A 24241-nucleotide genomic window follows, 5' to 3' on the forward strand; every position below is an offset into this window, starting at 1 on the left:
GATCCACAGAGGAGCCAAAGGGACATTCTGGAACTGGAAATGCACCAACCCAAATAAGAAACTCGCTGGACGGGCCGGACAGAGTGGGGAGAACAGAGGGAAGACTCAGAGGCTCGAAGACAGGGCGACAGAAATCAGCCACTGGAACGAGAGAGACGAGGCGGGAAGCCAGTCCTTCGGGCGACTCAGTGGGATAGCCCCGGGGTTCCCGGTTCCCAGAAAGCATGAAGCCGGGCACGCTCTCCCAGGCAGATGTGAGCGGAAGAGCCTTGCATTTCCAGCAGAATCCCTGTGGCGGAGTTACCCTCTCCTCTGAGCAATCAATCGGTGATTCTAGAAACCCTCTGGAGGCAACATTGCTAAAATGCCTTTTGCTGCTTAAAAGCGGCAGAGGAGCCAGTCGCCGAAGGGATGGAGCCTCTCTGGCTCCTGGCTCACTGGCTTGTGCCCACTGGCTCCTAACATGGGCCCCGGGTCGGTCGCCAGGCTTTTTCCATACCAGCTGTCATTCGGGACACCAGGCTATGGCACGAGGATGCTATAGATCTGGGTAAACACATTCCGGAGGAAGATGAAACAGTATCGCGCAACGAATTCATTCTTTCCACAAATACTGTGAGCGCTGCAGGGTGTGCTCAGCTCTGCACAGTGGATATGAGCGGGAGCCCTGGACAGAGCCCCGAAATCGGTTCAGATCCCAGTGACGTGGGGCAGGAGGGGTGGAGAGAGGGCGATAAACAACCCGCACGGAACATTAAATAAATTAGTACATTAGAAAGTGAGAGTCCTCCGGCCAACAAGGAAAGGGTAGAATAGTGTAAGGGGGTGGGGAGAGAGCGGGGGTCGAATGTGGGGCCGGAGGCGGTAAGTCACTGTGAGCACAGACCGTGACCCGTTAGCGGAGCAAGGGAAGCCCTTTAGGAAGGCGCTGAGGCCGCAGGGATGGATTCCGAGCTCGGGGCTGACGCGAGGCGACAGGCGACAGGAGCGCCTCGGGAGTGGGGCCTGGGGCTGAAGACTCGGCTGGGTTTCTCACCCAGGGATGCCCTGAGGCCTTCCATCCTCTGAACATACAAGAGGGCAGAGTGAGGACTGGAGGGGGATCAATAATCAATCGCCCTTTCCTCGGCCGTAGCTCTTGCCCCGCTCTCAGTCCTGTTAGTTTTGTTCACAAGGGGAGGCTGGGTTCCAATTCTAATAAGAAACTGTCAGTTTGTTGAAAAATGGATTTTTTGAAAATTAAGAATACATTTTACATTTCAGTCTTTCTTTATTATAAGAATATTAGCTACCAAACCAAAAAACCCCAAAACTCCACCCCACCATAGTACTAAAAAGTAGGCTCCTCAATATTCAGACAAATCCCACGAGACGCTCCCGTGAAGGGCGCACAGCGGGTCCCGCAGGGTTATCTTCTCCGCGGCTTCCCACCGGGAACTCCCTGCTCGCCACAGCTCACTGCCCCCCACGTGCACGCGCGCGCACACACACACACGCACAGGCACACACAGCCTTGCACACAGATGGGCACACACGTGCCAAGTGTCGACATCTGCAGATTTGAGGGTTTTCCCCCCAACACTCATAGAATTGAAGACAAAGTCCAGTAAAGTCTACAACCTCTGTCTCCACAGATTAAATCTGAATTCGCTTAAAACAACAATAACAAAAAAAAACCACTTGCCACGAGCAACTTGCCTGAAAAAGTTCACCACTTAGATTTTCAAGGTTCATAGCTACAGGCAAATAAAATCAGCAAAGCTGGAAAACAACCCTGTGTGCTCCACGCGAGCCTATCTGGTGCGGATTGATTTACGTAAAGAATTCTTTCCCAAGTATTTACAATAGAACCAAACATTAATTTGAATCCCATCCACTTATACTTTGTAACAATGCAAACAGAAGCCAGGCCGACATGTGTGGCTATCCAACAGGAGGGAATTAGTAATGGGATGAAACACCGTCTTCAGAACCACAGCTGCGCAAAAGCGAATGCACCCTGCAAACACCCGTGTGACCTCGGTGTCCTTGCCTGGGAGCAGCATGTTCCTCCAACAGGCAAGATGGGCATCACCAAGGAAACAGAAATGCAACCAAATGGGAAAGCTGGGCAGCCCATAAATCAGCTTGACGCCTGCTGATGAGAGGTCAGATGGTGCCAGGAGGAGGCTGTTTCTCATCAAGGTCGAATCTGCCTGTGAGCTGTTCTCTCCCTGGGAGAAGCGCTGAGCAGAAGGCGCCCAGAGGCGCAGGGCTGCTCCCTCCTCCAGGGCGCTGGGGTGCACCTGGAGCCCACGCCCACTTCTCTGACAGCCTGGGATGCCCTACGTGCTCGGGGCTGGAAGAAAGGGTTTAACGGCACTACACTCATGTATGAGGAGAGTGTTGCCAAAATGCTAGAAAAAGTTTATGGGAATTTAACTATAAATTACGTTGATGCTAACAAAGGCAGAGAGGAGGGGCTCCCTCTGTTTCCCTTGTTACTAATCTTGATGGTCTGCACCCAGTCAGACACAGAGGCGCTGGGCTCACTGGAACTGGGGGAGTCCGAAAGCAAGGCCCAGAGACACTGAAATTAGCCCATGTGGACAGGGCAGGGCGGAGCCGGAGTGCGGGAGCTGGCTCTGGGGGCCACTTAGGTAGCAGGGCTCTACAGCAGAACCGGTAGTCTCCGGGAGGGTCAGAGGCCAAGCCTGTGTGTTTAGTGAATGAATAAAGTCAAGAAAATCCCAAGGCCATAGCTGGGATCCAAGGAGCTAGGCAGGAGCCCGGGGAGGAGCTCAGGCAAGAATGGAAGGCACGCGGAGGCAGGGACAGACCAGCAGGGGCGCGGGCCTGCAGGTCACGGCGCGTCTGGGGGGCTGGGAGGGGAAGTTACCTCTCCGGCTGCCGAGGGCCCGTTAATTCTCAGGCCGCAGTGATGTACAGGGGCCCGCACCCGGCCACCAGAGCTCTCCCTGGGAACGTGCCCTGAAAGTCCAATATTTTAAACTGTACTTTATATTTCCAGCCTGTGTCTTTCAAAACTCCGCCTCTGTCGCTCGCACACCTGTTCTGCTCGCCTCCTTGGATGGGAGGGAGACAAGGGCCACAGGCCCACAGACTGCGCTTGCGAAAAATCGATCCCGTCCAGCTTGATACAGACGATCGTTCCGGCAGTGAGACTACAGCACGCCCTTTATATACTAATTTAAATACGGACTGAAATCCCCCAAGGGGGTATCTGGACACTTCTCATTTCTGCAGCCCCAAGCACACTTGATAACAGCAAATGAGCCTCGCAATTCGGCGCGATGCCTCGGTTACCCTGCCGATGACCCCACTCCTGTTTTCCCGAGCACTGTGTTCTGCCAACGTCCTCACAGGCCTGGGCTCCCGCGGGACCCGGCTGAAATGTTTGCACAACCCAACGGGCACACTTGTTCTGCGTCTCAAGCTCCTGGCGGTCACGACAGTCCGCTCCCTGCCAGTCCGCACACTCGGGAACCCGAGAGTGCACCTCCAGCCCCAGCGACGCTGCTCAGCCCAGCCAGCTCCCGGGAACCGCATGGAATAGTCTTGGTTCTTCGGCGCGATGCCTCCCCCAGGCCTGTGTCTTTCACGCAGTACAGGTGAAAATCATATTTTAAACCCACAATGAGCTCTTTATCTTAAACTCTCACCCGAGGATATGTTTATTGATTTGGGGGGGGGGGGGGGGGCAGAGACTGGTTGCCTCCTGTAAGCGCCCTGACAGGGGATAGAACCTGCAACCTGGGTTTATGCCCTGACCCGGAATCAAACCCGTGACCTTTTGGCTTATAGGGTGATGCTCCAACCATCCGAGCCCCCGGGCCAGGGCCACAGTGAGCGCTTTCTGATGCTCAAACACTCTAGTCTCTGTCCTGGAGTCAAGCACACGCTTGAACACTGACTCCTGCCAGAGCTAAGAGGCCACTCGCTCCAACCACTTGGCAGAACGACCTTTCTCACCTCAAAAAACACCTCAAATTCCCAAAGTCCCTACTGGTGGCTCAAATTCTAAAGGTCCCAACACAGTCACCAGCCCACGGCCACGTCTCCTCTTCGGGAGTCTGTGCCTCTCCTTCAGTGTCACCCCAGCGCAGCCACTCGATACACATCAGATTGGGGGGTGGACACAGCGAGCGGCTGGCCGTCCACAGGTACGTTCTTACCCACCTCCTCCTGGGAAGGGCTGCCAACCTCTCTGTCCCCAGGGAGGGGACGCCGTCTAGTTCAGACATGCTTGTCTCTCTACTGCTCCATGCTCCGTTGACAGGATTTAAACAAACAAAAAGTGACATCCAGCTAAAGCTAGATTTGGGGGGCTGCCAGGAGCTCACATCCCTCCAGCTCTGACGAGACTCCTCCCTCGTCTGGCAAAGGAGATGGTCACACGCTTAGACCCAGACACTAGCGGGTGATGCCTCTGTCCCAGAAAGACTTCTCACCTCACGGTGGAGTCGTAGACTCGGGTGGGAATAAACCAATGACGGAAGCAAGGCAGGGTGCTGCCGGGGCTCTCGGAGGACAGCTGTGAGGAGGCCTCATCCCTGGGCCCTCTGTCCCCCAGCACATGTCTGCACCATGCACCCTCTTGTTGCAGGAGGCAGACGCCCACAACGGCCTTGAGTTCTCAGGCTCAACTTCACCAGTGAAACGGCTTTCAAACCTCCCGCCGGGGAAGCCCCAGAAATGCTCCGGTTGGGTCCGGTCCCCACTCCTCTGAGGTAGTTTTCCGCAGTGATCCCGCCTCCTGCTTTAACTTTCTCCCTGACTTCCTAGCACAGTTCTCCCTCCGCATCTCCCCCACCTGCCCACGCTGCTCCACTGTCCGGTCCATGGCGTCCAGGCTTTCCCGACAGACAGGGAGGCGTGCCAGGGGCAGAGCAGGGAGGGCACAGGAGCGGAGACGGAACAGGACAGGGCCACCAGGAGAGCCCAGTCCTCCGTGGGAGCTGAGGCCTGGAGCCGAGGGTGGGGAAAGCAGCTGACGGGAGCACTAGGTCCCTGTGGTCAGATGATGGGTCCCAGGCTGGGACATGCAAACAATAGGTACTCAAATATTTACTGCACTGAATTGAAGGGCATTGTGCTGTTGGAATGTGCTTTTCACGATGTTGGGTGCAGGTGAGGAGGCACCGGGAAGGGCTCTGAACACCCCCAAGTCCAGGATAGAGGCCTTTCCTGGCACCCACCTAGGTGGAGGCCCAGCCCTGCGCACACTGACCCAACACGAAGGTGCGTGACCGCATCCCAACGTTTCCTCTTGCTAATCCTGCCTCTGGTTGGAGACATGGGAACAGGGTCTGTTCCTTTCGGCCCGTACGGTGTGGCTCAGTGGTTGAGTGTGATCCCCTGCACTGCAGGTCACCCATCCGATTCCAGGTCAGAGCACACGCCCAAGCTGCGGGCTCCATCCCCAACTGGGGGCGTGCAAGAGGCAGCCAATAGATGTTGGTGTTTCTCTCTCTCATTGATGTTTCAACATCTCTCTCTCCCTTCCTCTCTCTCTAAAAGTCAATAAAAACATATTTTTAAAAAATAATAATCTGTTCGTTTCGGTTAGAGAAGTGGGCAGCTGGGAAGTCCACTGGACAGGAACAATCACATACCCACAAGCACCCCAATTATCCTGGCGAAAGTGACTGAAGGGAAAGCAGCCACTCGATTTGGCACGTGAAGCTTTCCAGTGAGAGATGACACACAGCCGTGGAAGGGACGGCAGGCCAGCCAGATGCCTCCCTCCCACGCTGCCCTGGCCCACTTGGAACGGCCCCCGGTCAGCTCCGGTCAACTGTCCGCTCCCCGCGTGGCCCATTCCTGGGATAGCTGGGGCACAGAGCTCTCTCCCACTAGACTGCGGCTGAGTTTAAAGATGGGTCTCAGTCACCTTCCTTTCCTTCCCCCTTGCCCCCAGCTCCTCTGGGCCCAGAGCCTGCAGAGGCTCTCACTGTCCATGTGTCCATCACTGGGTACCCTCTGTGACAGCCAGCGTCCTTGTCTGACCATTGCTGGGTACCCTCTGTGACAGCTGGTGTCCTTGTCTGACCGGTTGGGTCCCCCTTTCTTTGGGTAACGAAACACACACTCAGGGGTGGCTGTGGGACCTGGACAAGGTCACTACGGGACTCTTCCCCATCCAGGGTGACAGTGCAGTTAATGGTGTGCTGGGAAAGGTTTAACAAGCAGCTCTGCAGGGGGGAAAAGCCCTGATTTATAGCTTTGGCGATTTCTGAGGTATAAATACTCCCACTGTGGTCAATGTCCAGCTGCTAACTTGCAGTCACTGAGCAGCGTCAGGCACCGTTTCTACTGTGCCACACGGTCAACGGTCAACCGAAACAACCTCCCGAGCAGAGATCAGAGAGAAATGCAGTAAACTTTGTTTAATAATATAACATAGTGTCAGTTTATAATGGCTGCGTTTAATAACCGACTTGGAAATTTGCTGACACCTCAGCACCTGGCTCTGGTGGCTACAGCCGGGCTATAGAAACAGCTCGTGACTCAGACGGGCCAGGTGCTGGCGCAGGGGCAGGGGTGGTGATGCCCCTTCTCCTCCTGACGGCAGAAGAGATGGAGAGTTCCGAGCTGCTGGCAGCCACCCTTGGCACGGAAAACCCACCTGCAGCAGGGAAGCATCAGGGGCATCCACATGGAGAAGTGACAAAGTGGGGCCTCTGCCAGCTTCCCAGCTCTTGTCACCGTGGACGCTGGCCCTCGTCACCCTCCCTGCAGCTTAGTTTGTGAGCTAACCAAGTCCTGATTTGCGCTCACGCGAGCTGGGCGCCAGCCCCAGGCAACGGGGAGTCACGGCCAACTTGCCCCCCCGGGCTCCCTGCCCTCTGAGGCCCAGCTGACACGCTCTCTGAAGCGCCGTGACTGATATAATAACTTTCCTCCCCTCTGAAACCCTACAATACTCAGGTCTCCGCCCTATCACTTAAGGAAGAGTCACTGTCTTAGTTTTCCCCCGTGTGTGATTCTTGGTTTCATGGCTGAAATGAGATTAGAGATCAAAACAGGTTTGGGCTCATTAAATAATTATGACTTGGAAACAGCAAAATGCCATGGATGAGTCCAGCTGGGTCTTCCAAGCACCCTCTCCCTGTAGGTTATGGAGAACTGTCTTCAGGGTCCAGCTGGATAGTCCGTGGGGTACAAGGGCTTGTGCCAGGCCCAGAACGGCAGCCTCATTCATTCGGCCATTAGAGAGAGGGGTCCGCTGTACCGGGACGGTGCTGACAGCCAGCTCCAAGAGGGTGGCCTCATGAAATATCACTGCCCCCGGGGAGTTCACATTCCTGACAGCAATGAGGTGGTCCTGCCAGAGACAGATGCCAGGGGACACGGGGAGGGGGTGGCACAGCGTTCCAGGGCTGGAAGGGAGCAAGCCCTGGGTTTATAAACGGAGAAGGCCCATTGTCACGGACATTGGGTCCTTAGCTCAGTGCTCATCACAGGTCTCTATAGTGCACCTGGCAGGTGCCTCTGTGGACGGCATCGCTTCATTCCCTGAATGTGGAGATCCCTCTTTTAATTCCATAAAGATCATAAGCCTCACACCCCGTTATTTGGATGCAGTGACATGAGTTTTCAAATTCCCATCTTTGCTAGTGATGCTCGGGTCCGGGGCCCCGGCCCGCATGGCTATGCGTGGAGCATGAAAATGACCTCCAAATGCAATGCCAGCCAGACACGTCAGCCTCTAAACCAAACCTCACTCTGAAAAATTACTGTTGAATTTATACAGCTCCTTTCTTCCCACTGAAAGAGAACTGCTGGCACACGGAAGCCACGCTCACAAAACACAGGATGCTTAGCTGTGGAGTCTGCTCAGAGGACTGCAAACTAACATGTCACATTAAGGTGTCTGTCACAAGATGCTCCTGAAGTGAGAAGTGATGAATTCTGATGATAAAGGGGTGGTTAAGTATAAAATTCATACCCGGGAGTATGCGTTACTGTACCATGTGTGGCCCAAGATCACCCACAATGAGCAGAAAGTGAACGCTGGCTCGTGTCCCTAGTTCTGGGAATGGGGTAGGCCTGGCGTTGGCACTGGGACCAATGTTAAGGGGACCAGCCTGTCAGTGTGCCTGGGGCTGCCCTGATTTTAGAGCCAGAAGTCACACATCCTGGGAAGGTGGGTGGCCCTCAAGTCCCTCTGGGGCAAACAGCAGCCACTTGGGAGCCAGAGGCCGGTGCGGGGAGGGTCTTAAAGGGATGAGCCTCCGCCTCGCCCCTCCCCCGTGCGCAGAACACCTGGTTCCCACTGACCGGGCCAGTTCAAAACGTTCTTTTTCCTTCCCAAAGTCTGTGCTTCTGTTGTTTTACACACCACTTACCTCCCTCCCTCTGCCCATCTAGCCCTGTCAGCCTCTCCCTCCGTTCACAAGCACACCTTGGGCCCTGCACTCCTTTATCTAGTCTACAGTCTCTCCTTCTGAAACAAACCCCGCTGTTCTCCTGTCACTCTCTGAGGGTCACCTCATTAGAGAGCCTTTGACGCACTCCTGCCGGCACCCAGGATGGCGACACCCTGCGTTCCTGCCTCTCCAGGGATCTATCTGACATGGGCTCTGAATGTCGGAAGGATTTTAAAGGACACCTGAACAACTCCTCCTGCAATGCAAACACCCCGAGGCCATCTGCCTCTGCTGTCCCCGGAGAGCCGCAGCCATTGGGGGTCTGTGCACGTCTTCGGTGGATTTCCCCAGGTCCCAGCCCCTTCCTTCTGAGGTTGAGATACATCTAGTTCCTTACCCACGTACTCTCCTTGGAGCACTGACACAGCCCTGGTGTCCCCCCCCACCCCAGGGTGTCCCCTCCCGGGCTCCTCCACCAGCTGCCCCGCCCCTTCCAGGTTCCCAGGGCTCCCAGTAAGGCGTGCTTGGCCGCCTGTCCCACACTCGGCTAAGCGCAGATCACACCAAGACTACCTGATGCTTTTATAGCACATTACAACTCATTTCCCTCATTTTACAAATGAAGACAGAGCCCCAGTCAACCACGGTGGCCAGGCCAGCCCAGGAAGCCAGGACTCTAGGTTCTAGATTTGGTTTTGTTACGGGAGCACCAGGGCAGGCCCCCTCCATGGCCCTAGAAACAGGACACCCCGGTCAACTCTATGGAAACAGCTGCCTGGGAGCTATCGGGGGCCAGGGAAAAGCCATCCCACTCGGGCTCTGCGAAGATGAGGCTACGGAATCTGAGATGGGAGGGTGGGGTGGGAGCTATTTTAAAACATGCTGATAAAACACCAAAGCATTTCTAGGATTTTTTCTTCTTCAAAACAAACTGTGGGGGTGGGGAATGCCTTTAATCCACTCTCTCCCGCTTTCTGGAGCCCTGGGATGGGACCTGAGAAGGAATACCTCACAGTGCTTGAAAACGTCTCGTGTCCCACCTGGACCCGGGATAAACTCTAACACAGGAAAAGGGGAATACTTTTTGTGGTTCCTTCGAATTCCCTCTGCTTTGGAGCTTGGTTCTATGAAACCCAGTTCCCCTTGCTCCAAACTGTGCTATCTAAATTCTATCTCCTGTATCCTAACACCCAACCCTAGGCTAAGGCAGTGGTCTTCAAATGTTTTGTTTTTAAATTGATTTTAGAGAGAGAGGAAGGGGGAGAGAGAGAGGGGGGAAAAAAAACATCGATTTGTTTTTCCACCCATTTCCGGCATCATTGGTTGATTCCAGTATGTGCCCTGACCGGGGCTCGAACCCACAACCTTGGCGTATCAGATGACATTCTAATCAACTGAGCTACCTGGCCAGGGCCCAAATGTTTTTTGATTGTTTAAATAAAATATGCACCCTTAGCACATGCAAATTTTGCACACATAAAGATTTGTTTTATCTGATAAAGTTTCTAATTTGTTTTATCTGATAAAGTTTCTTTTGTCTTACATCTGCATAATAAAAGAAACATAAATGAGGGCCTCTGAGGTCTTCTTCCTGCACCCTAAGGGCTCCTCCTGTTCACCTCCTGGGGACACCAACCGGTCTTTGAAGACCACACACAATTGTCTTAAGAAGTCACAAGACATCCAGGTCGAACTTATAACCTAACTTGAAAGCCGTAACTTAAGTCACAGGTGAAATGTAATGCTTACAAAAACAAATGGGCACCTTGGCTGAGAATTAATTTATTTATAAGCCAATCGACCCTAAGACACCCTGTGCACGGCAAGACTTGGCTCAGACAATCCAGTTTCACACTTGTTTTCCTAAATCCGCTGTTTCTTTGATAACCTATATTTGAGATTTGGAGCGGTTACGCTCCCTCGTTCATAAGGTCATTCCTTGTGTGAAGGATCACAGATATATGTTCTACCATGAGTAAAGCACTTACTTGCATATGTATCTACACACAGACATTTCAGAAGCATAAACGGATCGTAATTCACAAAAACAAGGCATGCTATGCCATACCTGTATTACTCTTATTTTAAAAAAATATGTTTTATTGATTTTAGAGAAAGAGGAAGAGAGAGGGAGGGAGAGATAAAAGCATTAATGATGACAGTCGACAATCGGCTGCCTCCTGGGGATCGAGACAGAAACCAGGGCATGTGCCCTGACTGGGAATCGAACTGGTGACCTCTTGGTTCATGGACTGATGCTCTACCAACTGAGCCACACCAGCCGGGCTCTGTATTACTCTTTTTAAAAACTTTTAAAAGGCCCAGTGTTGCCCGGCCGGGCGTGGCTCAGCAGTTGAGCGTCGACCTAGGATCCAGGCGATCAGGGTTCGATTCCTGGTCAGGGCACATGCCCGGGTTGCAGGTTCGATCAATGACTCTCTCATCATTGATGTTTCTATCTCTCTCTCCCCCTCTCCTTTCCTCTCTCTGAAATCAATAAAGATATATAAAAAAAATAAAAAAATAAAAGGCCCAGTGTCCTCACCTATCACTCACTGAATCAGCTGCGTAAGATGAGACCGTCTGGATATTCAGATGCTTCCAATCACCAGGTCTATCAGGCGCGCGGCCACAGGACTTCCCGATTGAGCTAATCGCGCTGATGTAATCAGGCCGCAATCCCAATACTTTCCCCCCCTAAATAAATAACAAGGTGTTGGCACAAAGGGCTAATTCTGTGACAAGCTTTGTGTGGAAAAGGCAGGCAAAGTAAAAGTCGAATTCTAAATACAATCACTTCCCTAGGACCTGGGCGGGAGCGGAACCCTGGTTATGAAGAGAAGACGCTGGATGTGAACCGAGCTGGGGGGACGCGCTGACGCTCAGGTGAAAAACCCCGGGGGCGGGTCAGGCAGCTAGCTGCCCATGCGAGGACTCCCTCCCCACGACCTCCTCAGCAGAGCAAGTGGGGGACCAGAAGACTCGATCCCCATGTGGCCACGGAGGTTGTGACTAAGGCCTGAGCGCTGCATCCCCGTAGGCCACTCCCGGCCTATCCCCAGGTCACCTCCGGGGCCGCCTCCTCCCCGTGCTGAGCCAGCCGGCCTGAGCATGTCCTGCCTGCAAATCTAAGCAAAATAAAATAAAGCCACCCAGATGACATGCTTTCAGGTTGTTTTCATGATGTGGGCTCTTGCCTTTCACTAAAAAAAGCCTCTGCTCCACGGGCTGTGCTGGGAACCGCATTTGGTCTCTGTTCTCAACGCCCCGGGGCTGGCAACTGCTCTGGACCTGCTGCTACAACACCAGGCTCTTCACAGACGCTGAGAGAAAAAGGGACGTCAGGCTCTGCCGGTGCCAAGGGCGATGCCCGACCGAGCCTGCGGGAAACTATTCTGCCGTTTTGTTCTTAAAAAGAATCAGTTGCAAACGATGAACGCTGCTGATTTCTGAGCGTCAGGACGATTCACACACCAGCAGACAATTAACCCAGGAAGAGTGCGCATCTTAACCCGGGGGAGGCGGCGCCTGGAAGCAGGCGGGAGGGGCCGCCACCTCTGACTCCGAGGCCCCCAAAGCCTCCCCCAGCCTGTCTTTCACCCTTGTTGTGGGTCGCTCCGGGTCTAAGGAAAGCCATCAACTACAGAGAAGAGCGGAAGGAGGGAGAGGAGAGCTGCCCGCTGCCTGCCGCCTGCTGGGTGCCAGTCCCGAGAACCTGGGGCAGGGCGGGTGAGCGCCCTAGGCTGCGGGGCTCAGCTCAGGGAGGAGCCGAGGTCCAGTCCCGGACGCACCACTTCCCCTCGCCCAGGGCTCCCTTCCCAGGAGCCAGGCCAGCTCCTCGGGAGAGGGCGGCCGCCCCTTCCCTCCTCAGGTGGCGAGAGTGGCGCTGCTCTGCTCAGCCCAGGGCCCGGGAGCCTCCCTCGGGGCAGGAGGCACAGGGGATGTGCCTGGGTGGGTGCCCCTGATGGACCTGCTCCTGCACCTTCGGTAAAATGAGACTGCGGGCCCTTCACTGTGGGGGAAACGCCACGAGTCTTGGAGGGTTCGTTCTTGAGTTTCATTTGGAACGACTAGTAATTTAATTAATTTGTGATGGATAAAAATACACCTTGTTTTCAGAACTTGTTACCCATCCAGCATGTCGGCTAGAGTGCCTCCAGAAGATTACTGCCAGGATCCGACCCTGCCAGACCTGGCGCGTCTCTGCGCCTACTCAAAGCAAAGCACGGCCCTCTCAGGAGCTCCCGCCTAAAGTGCTGCCTCTTACGCCTTGACTCCAAATCAGAGTCCCAGGTTTTTCCTTGGTTAATCCCCACCCGAGGATATTTTTTCCATTGATTTTTAGAGAGAGTGGGGGGGGGAGAGAGAGAAACATCCGTGTGAGAGAGACACATTGATTGGTTGCCTTGTGGAACAAACCTCGACCGGGCCGGGGATCGAACCTGCAACCCAGATGCGGGATCAAACCTGAGACCCTTCGGTGCGTGGGCCGACGCTCTAACCACTCGGCAACAACGTCCACAGCTGCGGAGCCCACTTTTTAACCATGTGTTTGAAATCTGGGAGGGGTCGTGACAGTGAAAACACAGATCGGAGAGAAACAAGCTGGCGGCGCAGGGAATAGCTGCCCCCGCCTCCCGCAACTGCATCAAAACCACAACTAAAACCCAGAGCCACCCTCACTCAGGGCCTCCTGAGACCCGGCTGACAGAAGCCCCACAGCCAGGGACGTGAAGCAGCACCGAGAGGGTAGGAGGGGAGGCAGGGCGGGGCTGGATCAGAGACGGTGCCCCGGAGTAAACCCCCGGGCGGCGGGGGCTTCCCGGAGGAGCAGGGGTCCCAGCCCCCCAGCAGGCCCCCCGCCCAGGGCTCAGGCCCGGGAAGAGACGTCCCCACAACTCCCGGGTGTGAACCCAGCGGGGACTGTCCCTGAGGGTGGCGGAGGCTGCGGGAGCCCCAGCAGCTCCTCTCAAAGGGCCCGGCACGGACTCACTCGGACGTTCCCTCTGAGCCCAGCGCCAGGAGCAGCCTGAAAGGACCCGGGACACTCGGGGGGGAACTGACCTGCCTGAAGTTGGGGAGAGGCGGAGGGCGGCTTCCTCCCGGGCAGAAGGGCTGGCGGAGGCCGTGGCTCCTGTGGCGAGTCCTCCCCGCACACAGCCCACGGGCAGGCGCCATGTTTGAGTCGCCAGCGCCTGACCCACACCTTTGGCCCCGCCCCGTGATTCCCGGAGGCCCCGCCCCTCCCACCTGCAGCTCATCCGGGCCATTTCCAGGGGCTTTTCTGTGCAAGTGGCCTCCCGAGCCTCATGCTTAGGACTTTCCTAAAATCTCTCAAACAAGCAGCAGCTGCCCCATACGGCTTGATAAGCGGCCCCAGGCCTGGCACTAGCGGTAGCTGCACTGGCTCATAGCTGGGCCTCTCCTGGGCACCTCCAAGCCCAGCACAAGTAGCAGCCAACTACGGTTTGCTGAGTAGCTCATGCTGGGTGGCCCTGGGCAAGGCACTGGCACAGGCTGACTTTGCACCTCCCTGGAGGCCCCAGAGACAATGCAACTCGTGGTCAGACTCCACCACGCTGGATGACAACCCTACCACATCCACCAGTGACACACTCAAGGGGTGTACTTGGTGAACACCAAAGCTCCACTGAAGTAAATCCTGCTCCATAGGGGTGTCTCCAGCACAGCAGCTCTTTGGCTGTAGTTGCAGCTGGTCCTCACAGCCGATTGGCCTGGGGGTCAGTTCCTCCCAGGGACACCAACAGCAACAAAGGCTCAACTACAACACGACAGTGCACACAGCCCACACAGGGGAGCACCTGGAAGGCCCAGCTCAGGTGACGGGGAAGGCTGAGCCGCTGGACCCTACAGGACACCTACTGCACAAAGACACTCTACAAATTCCAGGAGACATAGCAGCTCTACCTAATACATAGAAACAAACACCAGGAAGCAGGCAAAATGTGGAGGCAAAGAAACATGTAACAAAGGAAAGAACAGAAGGAATCTCTAGAAGAGGAACTAAATGAAATAGATCCAAGCAAGATACAGAGTTCAGAATTTTGTTTGTAAGGATGTTTAAGCATATTATTATGAAAACAGCTGAGAAAATCGATAACATAATAAAGTACCAATTTGAAATAAAGGCTACAGGAACTGAAATGAAGAATAATTTACAGGGAATCAACAGTAGCGTAGAGGACACTGAGAATCAAATCAGCAATTTGGAATATGAGGAAACAAAAAACACCCAACCAGAAGAGCAAAAAGAAAAAAGAATCCAGAAATATGAAGAGAGCATAAGGAGCCTCTGGGACAACTCAAGAGGCCCAACATTCGTATTATTGGGGTGCCAGAAGGGGAAGAAAGAGACCAAGAAATTGAAAGCCTATTTGAAAAAATAATTACAGAAAACTTCCCCTACCTGGGGAAAGAAAGTGACTTACAAGTCCAGGAAGCACAGAGGGTCCCAAACAAGAGGAACCCAGAGAGGCCCACAGCAAGACACATCATAATTAAAATGCCAAAGGTTAAAGACAAAGAGAGAATCTTAAAAGCAGCAAAAGAAAAGCAGTTAGTTACCTACAAGGGGGCACCCACATGACTGTCAGCTGATTTCTCAACAGAAACCTTGCAGGCCAGAAGGGAGGGGCAAGAAATATTCAAAGTGATGAAAAACATGGAACTACAACCAAGATTGCTCTACCCAGCAAAGCTATCATTTAGAATTGAAGGTCAGATAAGGAGCTTCACAGATAAGAAAATGCTAAAGGAGTTCTTCACCATCAGAGCAGCACTACAGGAAAAGTTGAAGGGTCTTCTTTGAGAAGAAGCTAATGAACAAAAGAATCTGACGAACTGAATAGATCCAGAGACATTGGTGCAGGCAACAGACGGTCATATTTCAGAGGAAAGAGGGAAGGAGGGTGGAGGGTGGGAAGAGATTAACCAAAGAAGTTATATGCATATATGCAGAACCCATGGACACAGTTAATAACAAAGTGAAGGCCTGGGGACGGGGTGGGAGAGAAGTGGAGGGGGCTAATGGGGGGGGATGGGACACCTGTAATACTCTCAACAATAAAGATAAATTTAAAAAAGAAAAAAAGAAAATACAGATCATGTCAAAGTGCCGGCTGGCAGGTCTGGGAGTCTTCCCAGGAGTGTGCACGCAACATAAACGCGGGTTTCAGTGAAGAGTGAAAGCAGCACTGCTTTGTCGGATTTACCTTTGTTTAAGCAGACGCCTACGGCCAGAGTATGAAAAGACATTCGAAATGCCAGGGTAAGGGACAGCTGCCCTCTTCCCTTGATTATGCAAACTCTCTCCACTAGGACTCGGGATCAGGCCATCCGGACGCCTCTCCCCGCCCCAACAGGCTGTCCCTTCTCTGCACTACGGTAGACACCCACACACCAGAGGCCAGTGTCAGAGACAAACGCATGGCAAGGACCTGGCATCACACTATTGCATCGAATGGGTGATTGCACCCAGCAGGCCACAGGCACACGGATTAAACATATTGTTTTGCAAGTAAAATTTGGCCTTATGATCTTATTAACATTTCAAGACATATTTATATAAAATACTCTAATATAAGACAGAGCAGGTCCAGCACTCAAACCATATCAGAAATAGTAGCAGACATATTTGCAAGCTCCGAGCAGGTGACAGAAATCAAGAATAGGGATATTTCTATTATCTGTTTCCCCTCACAAGTGAGTATTTTGAGGTTTAAACAAATAACAAGATTGGGTTCATACTAATCCATTTGGACAACTGTCCACAGCTTGTATTGTTCTGATTCAGAATAAAATTCGGTCGCTTCATTTAAAGGGTTTCAGAGTGATGGCAATAATTTTGGGCTCTGGGCATAACCTCAGGTGGCTGAGATTTTAAAACTGCTTCCTTTGAAAGAGCTCATACTTTCAAATACCTCCAAGCCCATGTATGTAACTGCCAACGGTGCATACATGTTCTACCGTGGAGAACAGGGGAGGATTCAAGGCCAGTCACCAATGAAACTCATCGCTACACAGCCCATTATTCTGATTTGTCTTTTTTCATTTTTGAAATTCAGGCCACTTGAATTAGTCACGTTTAAACAGTCCAGTATAATCAGACACACACACACAGACCCACGAATGTATATGGAAAGGGGGGAATCTGAATATGGTTGGTGGCTTGTGTCAACGCTAACTTTCTTGTTGGGATATTATGATATTATACTGTGGTATCCAAGACACTACCATTGGGGGAAACTGGCTGAAGGGCATACGGGATCTCTCTGCATCATATCTTACAACTGCATGCGAATCCGTATGATTATTTCAAAATCAAAAGCTAAAGAAAAGCAAGAATGAGTACAAAATATTAAAATGCCATTTAGTTTTTCTAATATGCGTTTGCATTGTGCATCTAGACATGCCAGATGCTCGTCTGCATCCAGGTACACACGCAAGACCCATATATAGTTCTACATATAGGGTGTCCCCCCAAAATATATACACACTTTGAATAATTATAAAGGCAGTGTTTGTGCTTCGACTGAGTTTTCAAACTCTCAGTAGCATTTTCGGATGAATTTCCTTCATTCAAAGCTTAGTCTGGCTGAAAAAAAGGAAACATCAGCTGAGCTCTCAGCTGTTGAAGTGTGTGTACGTGTTTTGGGGACACCCTGTATATGCTTTTCTGTAGGGACAACTAAGAGGTTATGGACACCTCTGCCTTCTGAGGAGGAAACGCCTGACTGCATATTTACTCTTCATATTTACCCTCTGTGCCTGCTGAATTCTGTGCTGTTGGCATCCTTACTCAAAAACCAATATATTAAGAGAACAAAATAGACCCTTCAGACCCAAACCAAACACACAGAAGCAGAGCCCCGGAGCCCGGAGCCCGGAGCCCGGCCCGGATGGCCGCCCGCCGCCAGGACGCAGGGGACCGGGGGCTTACGGCTGGACACGCAGTAGGACAAGCGGCAGTTGAGCTTCCGGAACAGCTGCTTGTTAATGGGCCAGAGCACGAGCGAGAGGAGCTGAATGGCGTTGACGATGAGCCCCGAGGCGATGAACACGTAGCAGAAGACGAGGTGGCACAGGAACTGCGACTTCAGCAGCCCCATGAGGTCCATGGTGGCGGCGCTTTCACCCGGAGCCGCGAAGCCCCGCAGGAGGCTCTTTCCAGCTGGAAGAAAGGTCCGGACCCGGGAACTCGTCTAAAACACAACCCAGCGTTAAACGTTAGAAAAATAACACGTGCTTTCATAGTCAGGGAAAAAACTCTTAAAAAAACACTAGACTCTGGAGATGAAACTCATTGTGTGTTAGTTGATTTCTTCTAATTTAGCAAATTTAGTGCCTACCTAGTGTTGGGCACATCAGCTCTTCAAAAATGACAGTCCCTTTAGTCGTCCTAACACCCCAAGGGGGGACCTGAGCCTGAGAGGCTAAGCAACTTGGCCCGGGTCCCACAGCTCCCCACCGAGAAGAGGCCCCTGCTCCCCACTTTGCCAGCTCCTCTCTCCAGTGGGGGCGCTCACCACAGTGTCCACATTTCTGGGTCGTCCCTCCAGCTGCCATCTCTGCCTGAAGACCACCCCCATCAGCACCCCTCACCTCCTGCCGCTCATCTCACCCCCCAGATCTCAGCTCAAACACCACTCCTTCTGGCAGGACCCTCCTGACCTCAAGCCTGCTCTGGGTGAGACTCTGGGGTGAGCCCGGGTGGCCTCCACCTCCCAAGACCCCTACACTAGCGTATCACCTGGTAGCCTCAATCGTTCACCCTCCTCCCTGGGCTCTCAGCTCTCCAGGGCACACGGTTATCTGGGGGGTCATCGGGGTCTCCCCAGCACTGGGAACGCTCATTGGCACACAGCTGGAACTAATATATATTTTTTAAATATCTTTTTAAAAAAATATTTTTTATTGATTTTTAGAGAGAAGGGGAGGCAGAGAGAAACATTGATGTGAGAGCAGAACATCGACCGGCGGCCTCCTGCACACCCCCCACCGGGGACTGAGCCTGCAACCCTGGCATGTGCCCTGACTGGGAATCAAACTGGCAACCTTTTGGTGCACCGGCCAACTGAGCCACACTGGCCAGGGCTGGAGCTCCATTTTTATTTATTTATTTAATTTTATTTTTTAAATATGTATTTATTGATTTCAGAGAGAGGAAAGGAGAGGGAGAGAGAGATAGGAACATCAATGATGAGAGAGTCATTGATCGAGCCCACAACCCGGGCAGGTGCCCTGACCGGGAATCAAGCCCCGATCGCCTGGATCCTAGGTCGACGCTCATCCCCTGAGCCACGCCCGGCCGGGCTGGAGCTCCATTTTTAAAAAGCAGTATTTGTGGAATGATTTAATGAAGGGAGACGAGGGATGAATGCTGAGATATCAGTAAACAAAAATAACCAACTACAAAGCAAGAACCCTGCACCACACCTGGCACGTGTGTGCCCCCCCATACACCCCGGCTCTAAAACCCGAAACTCCAAGCACACACAGCAACCCCACCCAACCCTGTGACCAGTCTCCCCGACCCCCAAATGGAACAGGCATCAGCTTGACGGTTTGGCAAACAGGCCCCCGGGGGAAAGCGGAAAGGCAGGGGCCGGAGAACTCCACAGAGAAAGAGGGAGCCGAGGGGGGCGCCCCCGACTGACCTCCTGCCAGCGCAGCATCGGTGCAGAGCAGCCCGAAGAGCTCAGCCTTTAGGACGAGCTTCCAACAGTCACAGCTGAGAGACCCTGGCCTTGGCCACAATCTTTACCGATAGCACCAAAAACACTGTATGATCATTTCACGCGTTACCATATTTTAAACCTCACAAGAATCCCGCGGGATGAGTACTGGTTTTTTCCCATTTTTCAGAGTAATAAACTGGGATGACCCATAGGCCGGGAGACTTGCCTGAGGTCGCCAGGGAGCGGCTGGTCTTAAGACTCAGTCTTTTAAAAAAAATATGTTTTTATTGATTTTAGAAAGAGCAAGGGAGAGGGAGAGGTAGGAACATCGATCCTGCTGCAGATTGAGCCGGAAACCTGAGCATGTGCCCTGATGGGGAATCGAACCATTGATTTCTTGGTGCCTGGGACGATGCTTGACCACTGAGCCACACCGGCCGGCAGGACTCGGTCGTAAATCCGAGCTCCTTCCCCTGCAGCCGTCTGGGCTGCTGGGCTTCTGGGGTGTGAGGTGGGGGCTCCCCTTGGGCTCCAACCTCCCCTCCACAGAGCAGCCCAGAAATGACCTCAAGGGCAAAAACCGGGGCAGCCTCAGTGAAATTCACAATCGCAAACCACTGGCAGGTGGGGAAATGGGACCCGCCTCTGGGCCACCCGGGCTGGTTTGGAGGAAGGGCTGGGGCCTGTGAACAGTCGCAAAGCGCGCTCTTTGAAAGCATTTACACCCGGCTGACCTGGAAGGTTCGCGGCACTCCTGCCCGATTTCCACAGTTTCCCACAGGAAGGAAATGGTAAGTGACCTTCGGCCTGATTTCTCAGAAGTGGGCTCATCTCGGCTGAGACGTCCCTTCCCCGGAGCTCCGGGTGCGAGGCAGGGCTCCCTCCGCAGGGCTGGAGCAGCACGCCTCTGCCTCCCAGGCCATGCCCTTCCCAGATGTCCAGGCTGCCAACCTCCTGCCAGCACGCCCGGTGCCACACCCCGTCTCTCCCTAAGGGGCAGGTGGGAAGCTCATACCCCACGCACGTGGCTGTTAGGAGCCATGTCAACGGACGGATGCACCTCGGCGCGCAGCGGGGAGCCGTCACAGTGCGTTGTTGAGTATCCATGACCTTTATTCGCGGTCCCCGCACCAGCCTGAAAGCTGCCCGACAACCTGGCCAGAAGAGACGTGATTCTCCGCTGGGTTTCTGGGGCCTGGGGTTTGTAAAGAATTCAGCAAATCCTTTGCGGTGCTGGGCTGGCACCGGGAGTGCAGGGATCGAGTGCAGCCTCCTCGGCTTCCAGTCAGTAGCAGGAATGAGGAAAGGGTAAGTTGTTTTTTATTTTCTTTGCAAAAGACCAAGGGCCGTCGTGCTCTGGTAGCACCCCTGTTACTCCTGAGTGAACCACGGTGAACTGACACAGTACTGGTGACATTTAAGGAGGAGTCACAGACAAGCCCTAGAGGGCTCACGGGCAGGCCCTGGCTGGCTTGGTTCTCTGCACACACTCTCTTCGAATCAGAGAGTACAGTAAAAATGCCAGAAAACCCAATTTGGACATATTACTTGGCTTTTTCAAAAGGAAGAGTCTTAACAGACATCCCCTGAGAATTATGGAACCAGCATTTTAAACACAGACAAAAAGCAACTGTCACTAGGAATCGTCACTAGATTCAAAGTAATTGTCTACAAATGACCTTGATTTTCCAGGCTACTGATATAGTTCAGTAGATTTCGAATTTAACTAATCACTTGACAAAGTCTCTGCCAGGCCAGGGCACCTTGTTAGTTATGTGTCTACGTTAAATTGGTTCATAGCTGCTTGAAAAAAACAGGTAGTTGTCACTAATGTTGCAGGAGGCTCCTCAGTCAGGGGAGCAGCCTCCCTACGCACCATTTGGAGATAAAAGCAAGTTGTTCCTACAAGGACGGGAGAGGCCCAGGGACTGCACACAGGGGACACTGAATGGCCCTGGTGACAAGAGCGTTACACCAGCTGGCTAGACCTCTGAAGGGCATGAGAATATACCAGTGAGAGAATTAGCAAAGAAGCAGGACTCGGAACCGTAAACAACAGCGCGGGCGCTTACATGGTTCCCACCTACACCCACTTCTGTACTCGCAGCTACCTACTGACAGTGGCTCCTTCTGGTGGGTGAAATACGGTGATTTATTCTTTGACTTTGTGTTTTATTTTTCTTTCCTGCAGTGAGAATGAGACCTTCCCCGACCTGGTCACGGGCCTGCACAGACCATTCCCAGCCTCCTTTGCGGTCAGGGGCTCAGGTGAGGGAGCGTATGTGACGAAGGGGAGACACCTGCGGGTCCCTGAGGGAGAGAGTGCTGCCTGCAAACTGCTGAGGACTCAGAGTTGGCAAGTGAGCAGAAAGGTGGTGATGCGCCCGTCAGGACAGGCAGGAGGAATTCTGAAATGTGCAGGCAACCTGGCCGGAGGCCCCTGTGCACCCCCGCCTTACCCCATGCTAACAGCAGCTATCCCTGTGTATACACTCACACACACATGCACGCACACACACACATGCACGCACACACACACATGCACGCACACACACACATACACACGCACACACATGCATGCACACACTCACACATACACATGCACACTCTCACACACATGCACACACACATACACATGCACACACTCACATACACATGCACACACTCACACACATGCACACTCACACATGCACGAACACACATACACACGCAACACACATACACATGCACGCACACATACACATGCACACACATACACATGCACACTCACACATACACATGCACACACACACGCACACACACGCTCACATGCACACGCACACAGGTGCTGAGGTAGTCAGCCAACCTGAATCCGGGCTTGCTGACCACCCCACGGCAGCATCTCCACCCTCAGGTCGGTGAGCTCCAAGGTCCCTGCAAGTCGACCCCTCCCTGATTCCCACATAGGACCCGGACGCCCTCCCAGCAAGGCTTTCCCGCTGTTATTTCCACGGGGTTTTCTTCAAGAGGGACTTAGGGGATCCAGCTGCAATGTCTCCCTCAGCTCCCATCTCCAGGGAAGGATCTCAAGTATGTGAGGCTGTAACCAGGTGAAGAAAATAAAACCCGTGCGGGGATGGGCAGAAAGCAGCGACGCGCGGGGGGCTGGGTGGGGAACTTTGTCTCCAGACCGGTTCTGCTGGTCCGTAGGGCAGAGATGGCTCAGGGATGGCGGCGCCTCCAGACGAAAGGAACCGCCAGGAGGTGGGTCCAGGTGACCAGACAGGTGGTGTCCTGGTTGGGGAACTTTCACATCTCACGTTCCACATTAGGTTGAGTGAATTTAGCAAAAACATCCAAGAGTGTGTGAACAAAAGGGGGCTCCCCTGGCAAGCCTGACAAGCTCAATAACCAAAGGTAACCACACGAGATGTTTTCATCATAAAAATAAACCCTAACCCAGCAAGCTATGGAGGGAAGTCGCATCCTAAGGCCTTTATGATGGACGAATCTCTGCCTGGAGCGAGGCCTGTTCATTGTTTTCCTACGTCTACAGTGACATACTTCAAATGTCAGAACTACCTCTGGCGAGACCACCTCAGCATTGCTCACGGTCATCTTTGTCGCATCCCTCTAGAAACTATGGGGGTGAATGTCAACTACCCTGCACCCACCAAGGTAGGAGAATGTATCTCTCCGATATATCTTACCCAGGCCTAGAGACGCCCACTTTACTTCCTCCCACCTCCTTAACCTGCCACCAGTGGGCTTCACCCAACCCTCTTCGTGTCTCTTCCTTTGAGTCTAATGTATAAAAAACTGCAAAACTGCCCTCCTCCTGAGCATTTTCTCAACCCCTGGAGATTTTTCTCCTGGGACTAGCCCCCAGACCCTTGGCTCTAATAAACTCTTTGAGCCTTCCATGAGGTTTGGAATTTCTTTCCTCGGCAAAGGCAGCCAAAGGCAGGGAGAACTTGAGCAAGCCTGAGGCAGCCACGGAGCACTTAGCCCTGACAATCGAGGGCACATCTTGGTCTTCGGTTTCTGGAAGTTACAATGGCCCAAGGCTGAAAACAAACCGGGAGAGACAGTGTTCGTAGACCTCACTTAACTGTCTCTGGCACCATCTCTAACTAGATATTCCCTAATTAAAAAATCATTACCGTCTAATGGTTTGGCAGAAGCCTATATAAAATAGGCTGATTTTAAAATTTTATGGAGCAGCCCTTTGTCCCACATCCCTGTACAGTACATGAAGTCCATTAACACAAACCAAACTCCAAAGGAGCCTTAAATTAGGCTCAACCTTTTCATTACCGCTCTAATAAATAACCCCTAGTTTCGCTCCAAAGTCTAATTTTAGGATGAGGAAGACTTAAGTCTCCTGAAAACTGAGGAGCCTAAGTTTACATGTGATAGTTGGTTCTGAGCAGTTTATAAGACAAAGCCAAATTCTAAACGGCTTTTATGTCCAATCCAAGGAAACCAAGACTCAGAGGCAAATGCAGATGGACAACCTGGACGACTTTTTCTGCCTTGAGAAAAAGCAAAGATGGGAGGAAATTATACGAGGTGTTTTCTCTAAGGCCTCTGTAGGCTTTACTATCTACAAGATTAAAACATGTCGAGTTAGACACCAGGCGTTCTGAATAATACTCGGGGCAGCAGGACCAGGAAACTGAACAATTTACATACGTTAGCTCACGACCTGCCACAAAAACCCACCATGGGACGTATCGTTAACCCCATTTTACAGACGGGGAAACTAAGGTCTAGTTAGACAAGGTAACAGGCAAAGGTCAAGGAGCGAGTAAACATCTGAAACTCAAGCTCCTTCACTTGACCGCTGTTACGATGTTTGTCAAACAGGGCGCCCAGTTAGCCAGACTTCGCATGAACTTGGTCTTCATTTATCACTTCATGGGTCCATTCAGTATCATTCCTGACTGTTGGGGTGACCATGAGTTCCTGATCCACTGTCCTTCTTCCAATGGGTCCCACAGAGGCCCCCGCCATGCCCTCCTTCAGGGCAAGACTACCCAGCCTCTCCAAATCCCACCCAGGTCTCCCACGGCCCCGGGGTCCCGGGGTGCAGAGAGCTCCTGCCCCAGTGTGTGTCCTCTCGGGGAGCCCATGGCTGGCTGCATTTCCACCAACCACAAAGGTGTGAACCATTTTACAAGATACTCAGTG

The 24241-nt window shown here is 52.8% G+C and overlaps 1 protein-coding gene across 1 annotated transcript in view; it reads right to left on the reverse strand.

The window, feature by feature from the left end:
* AGPAT4 (1-acylglycerol-3-phosphate O-acyltransferase 4) overlaps nucleotides 1-24241 on the reverse strand; it is a 72148-nt gene that overhangs the window by 27941 nt on the left and 19966 nt on the right. The window contains exon 2 of the mRNA XM_087817734.1: nucleotides 17332-17593. Within this exon, the coding sequence (XP_087673860.1) occupies nucleotides 17332-17509 (178 nt within the window). The 5' untranslated portion in view covers nucleotides 17510-17593. The remainder of the gene's footprint in view (nucleotides 1-17331; nucleotides 17594-24241) is intronic.

This window comes from Miniopterus natalensis, chromosome 5 (genome assembly GCF_054644295.1).
Source record: "Miniopterus natalensis isolate mMinNat1 chromosome 5, mMinNat1.hap1, whole genome shotgun sequence".
Taxonomy (NCBI): Eukaryota; Metazoa; Chordata; class Mammalia; order Chiroptera; family Miniopteridae; genus Miniopterus; species Miniopterus natalensis.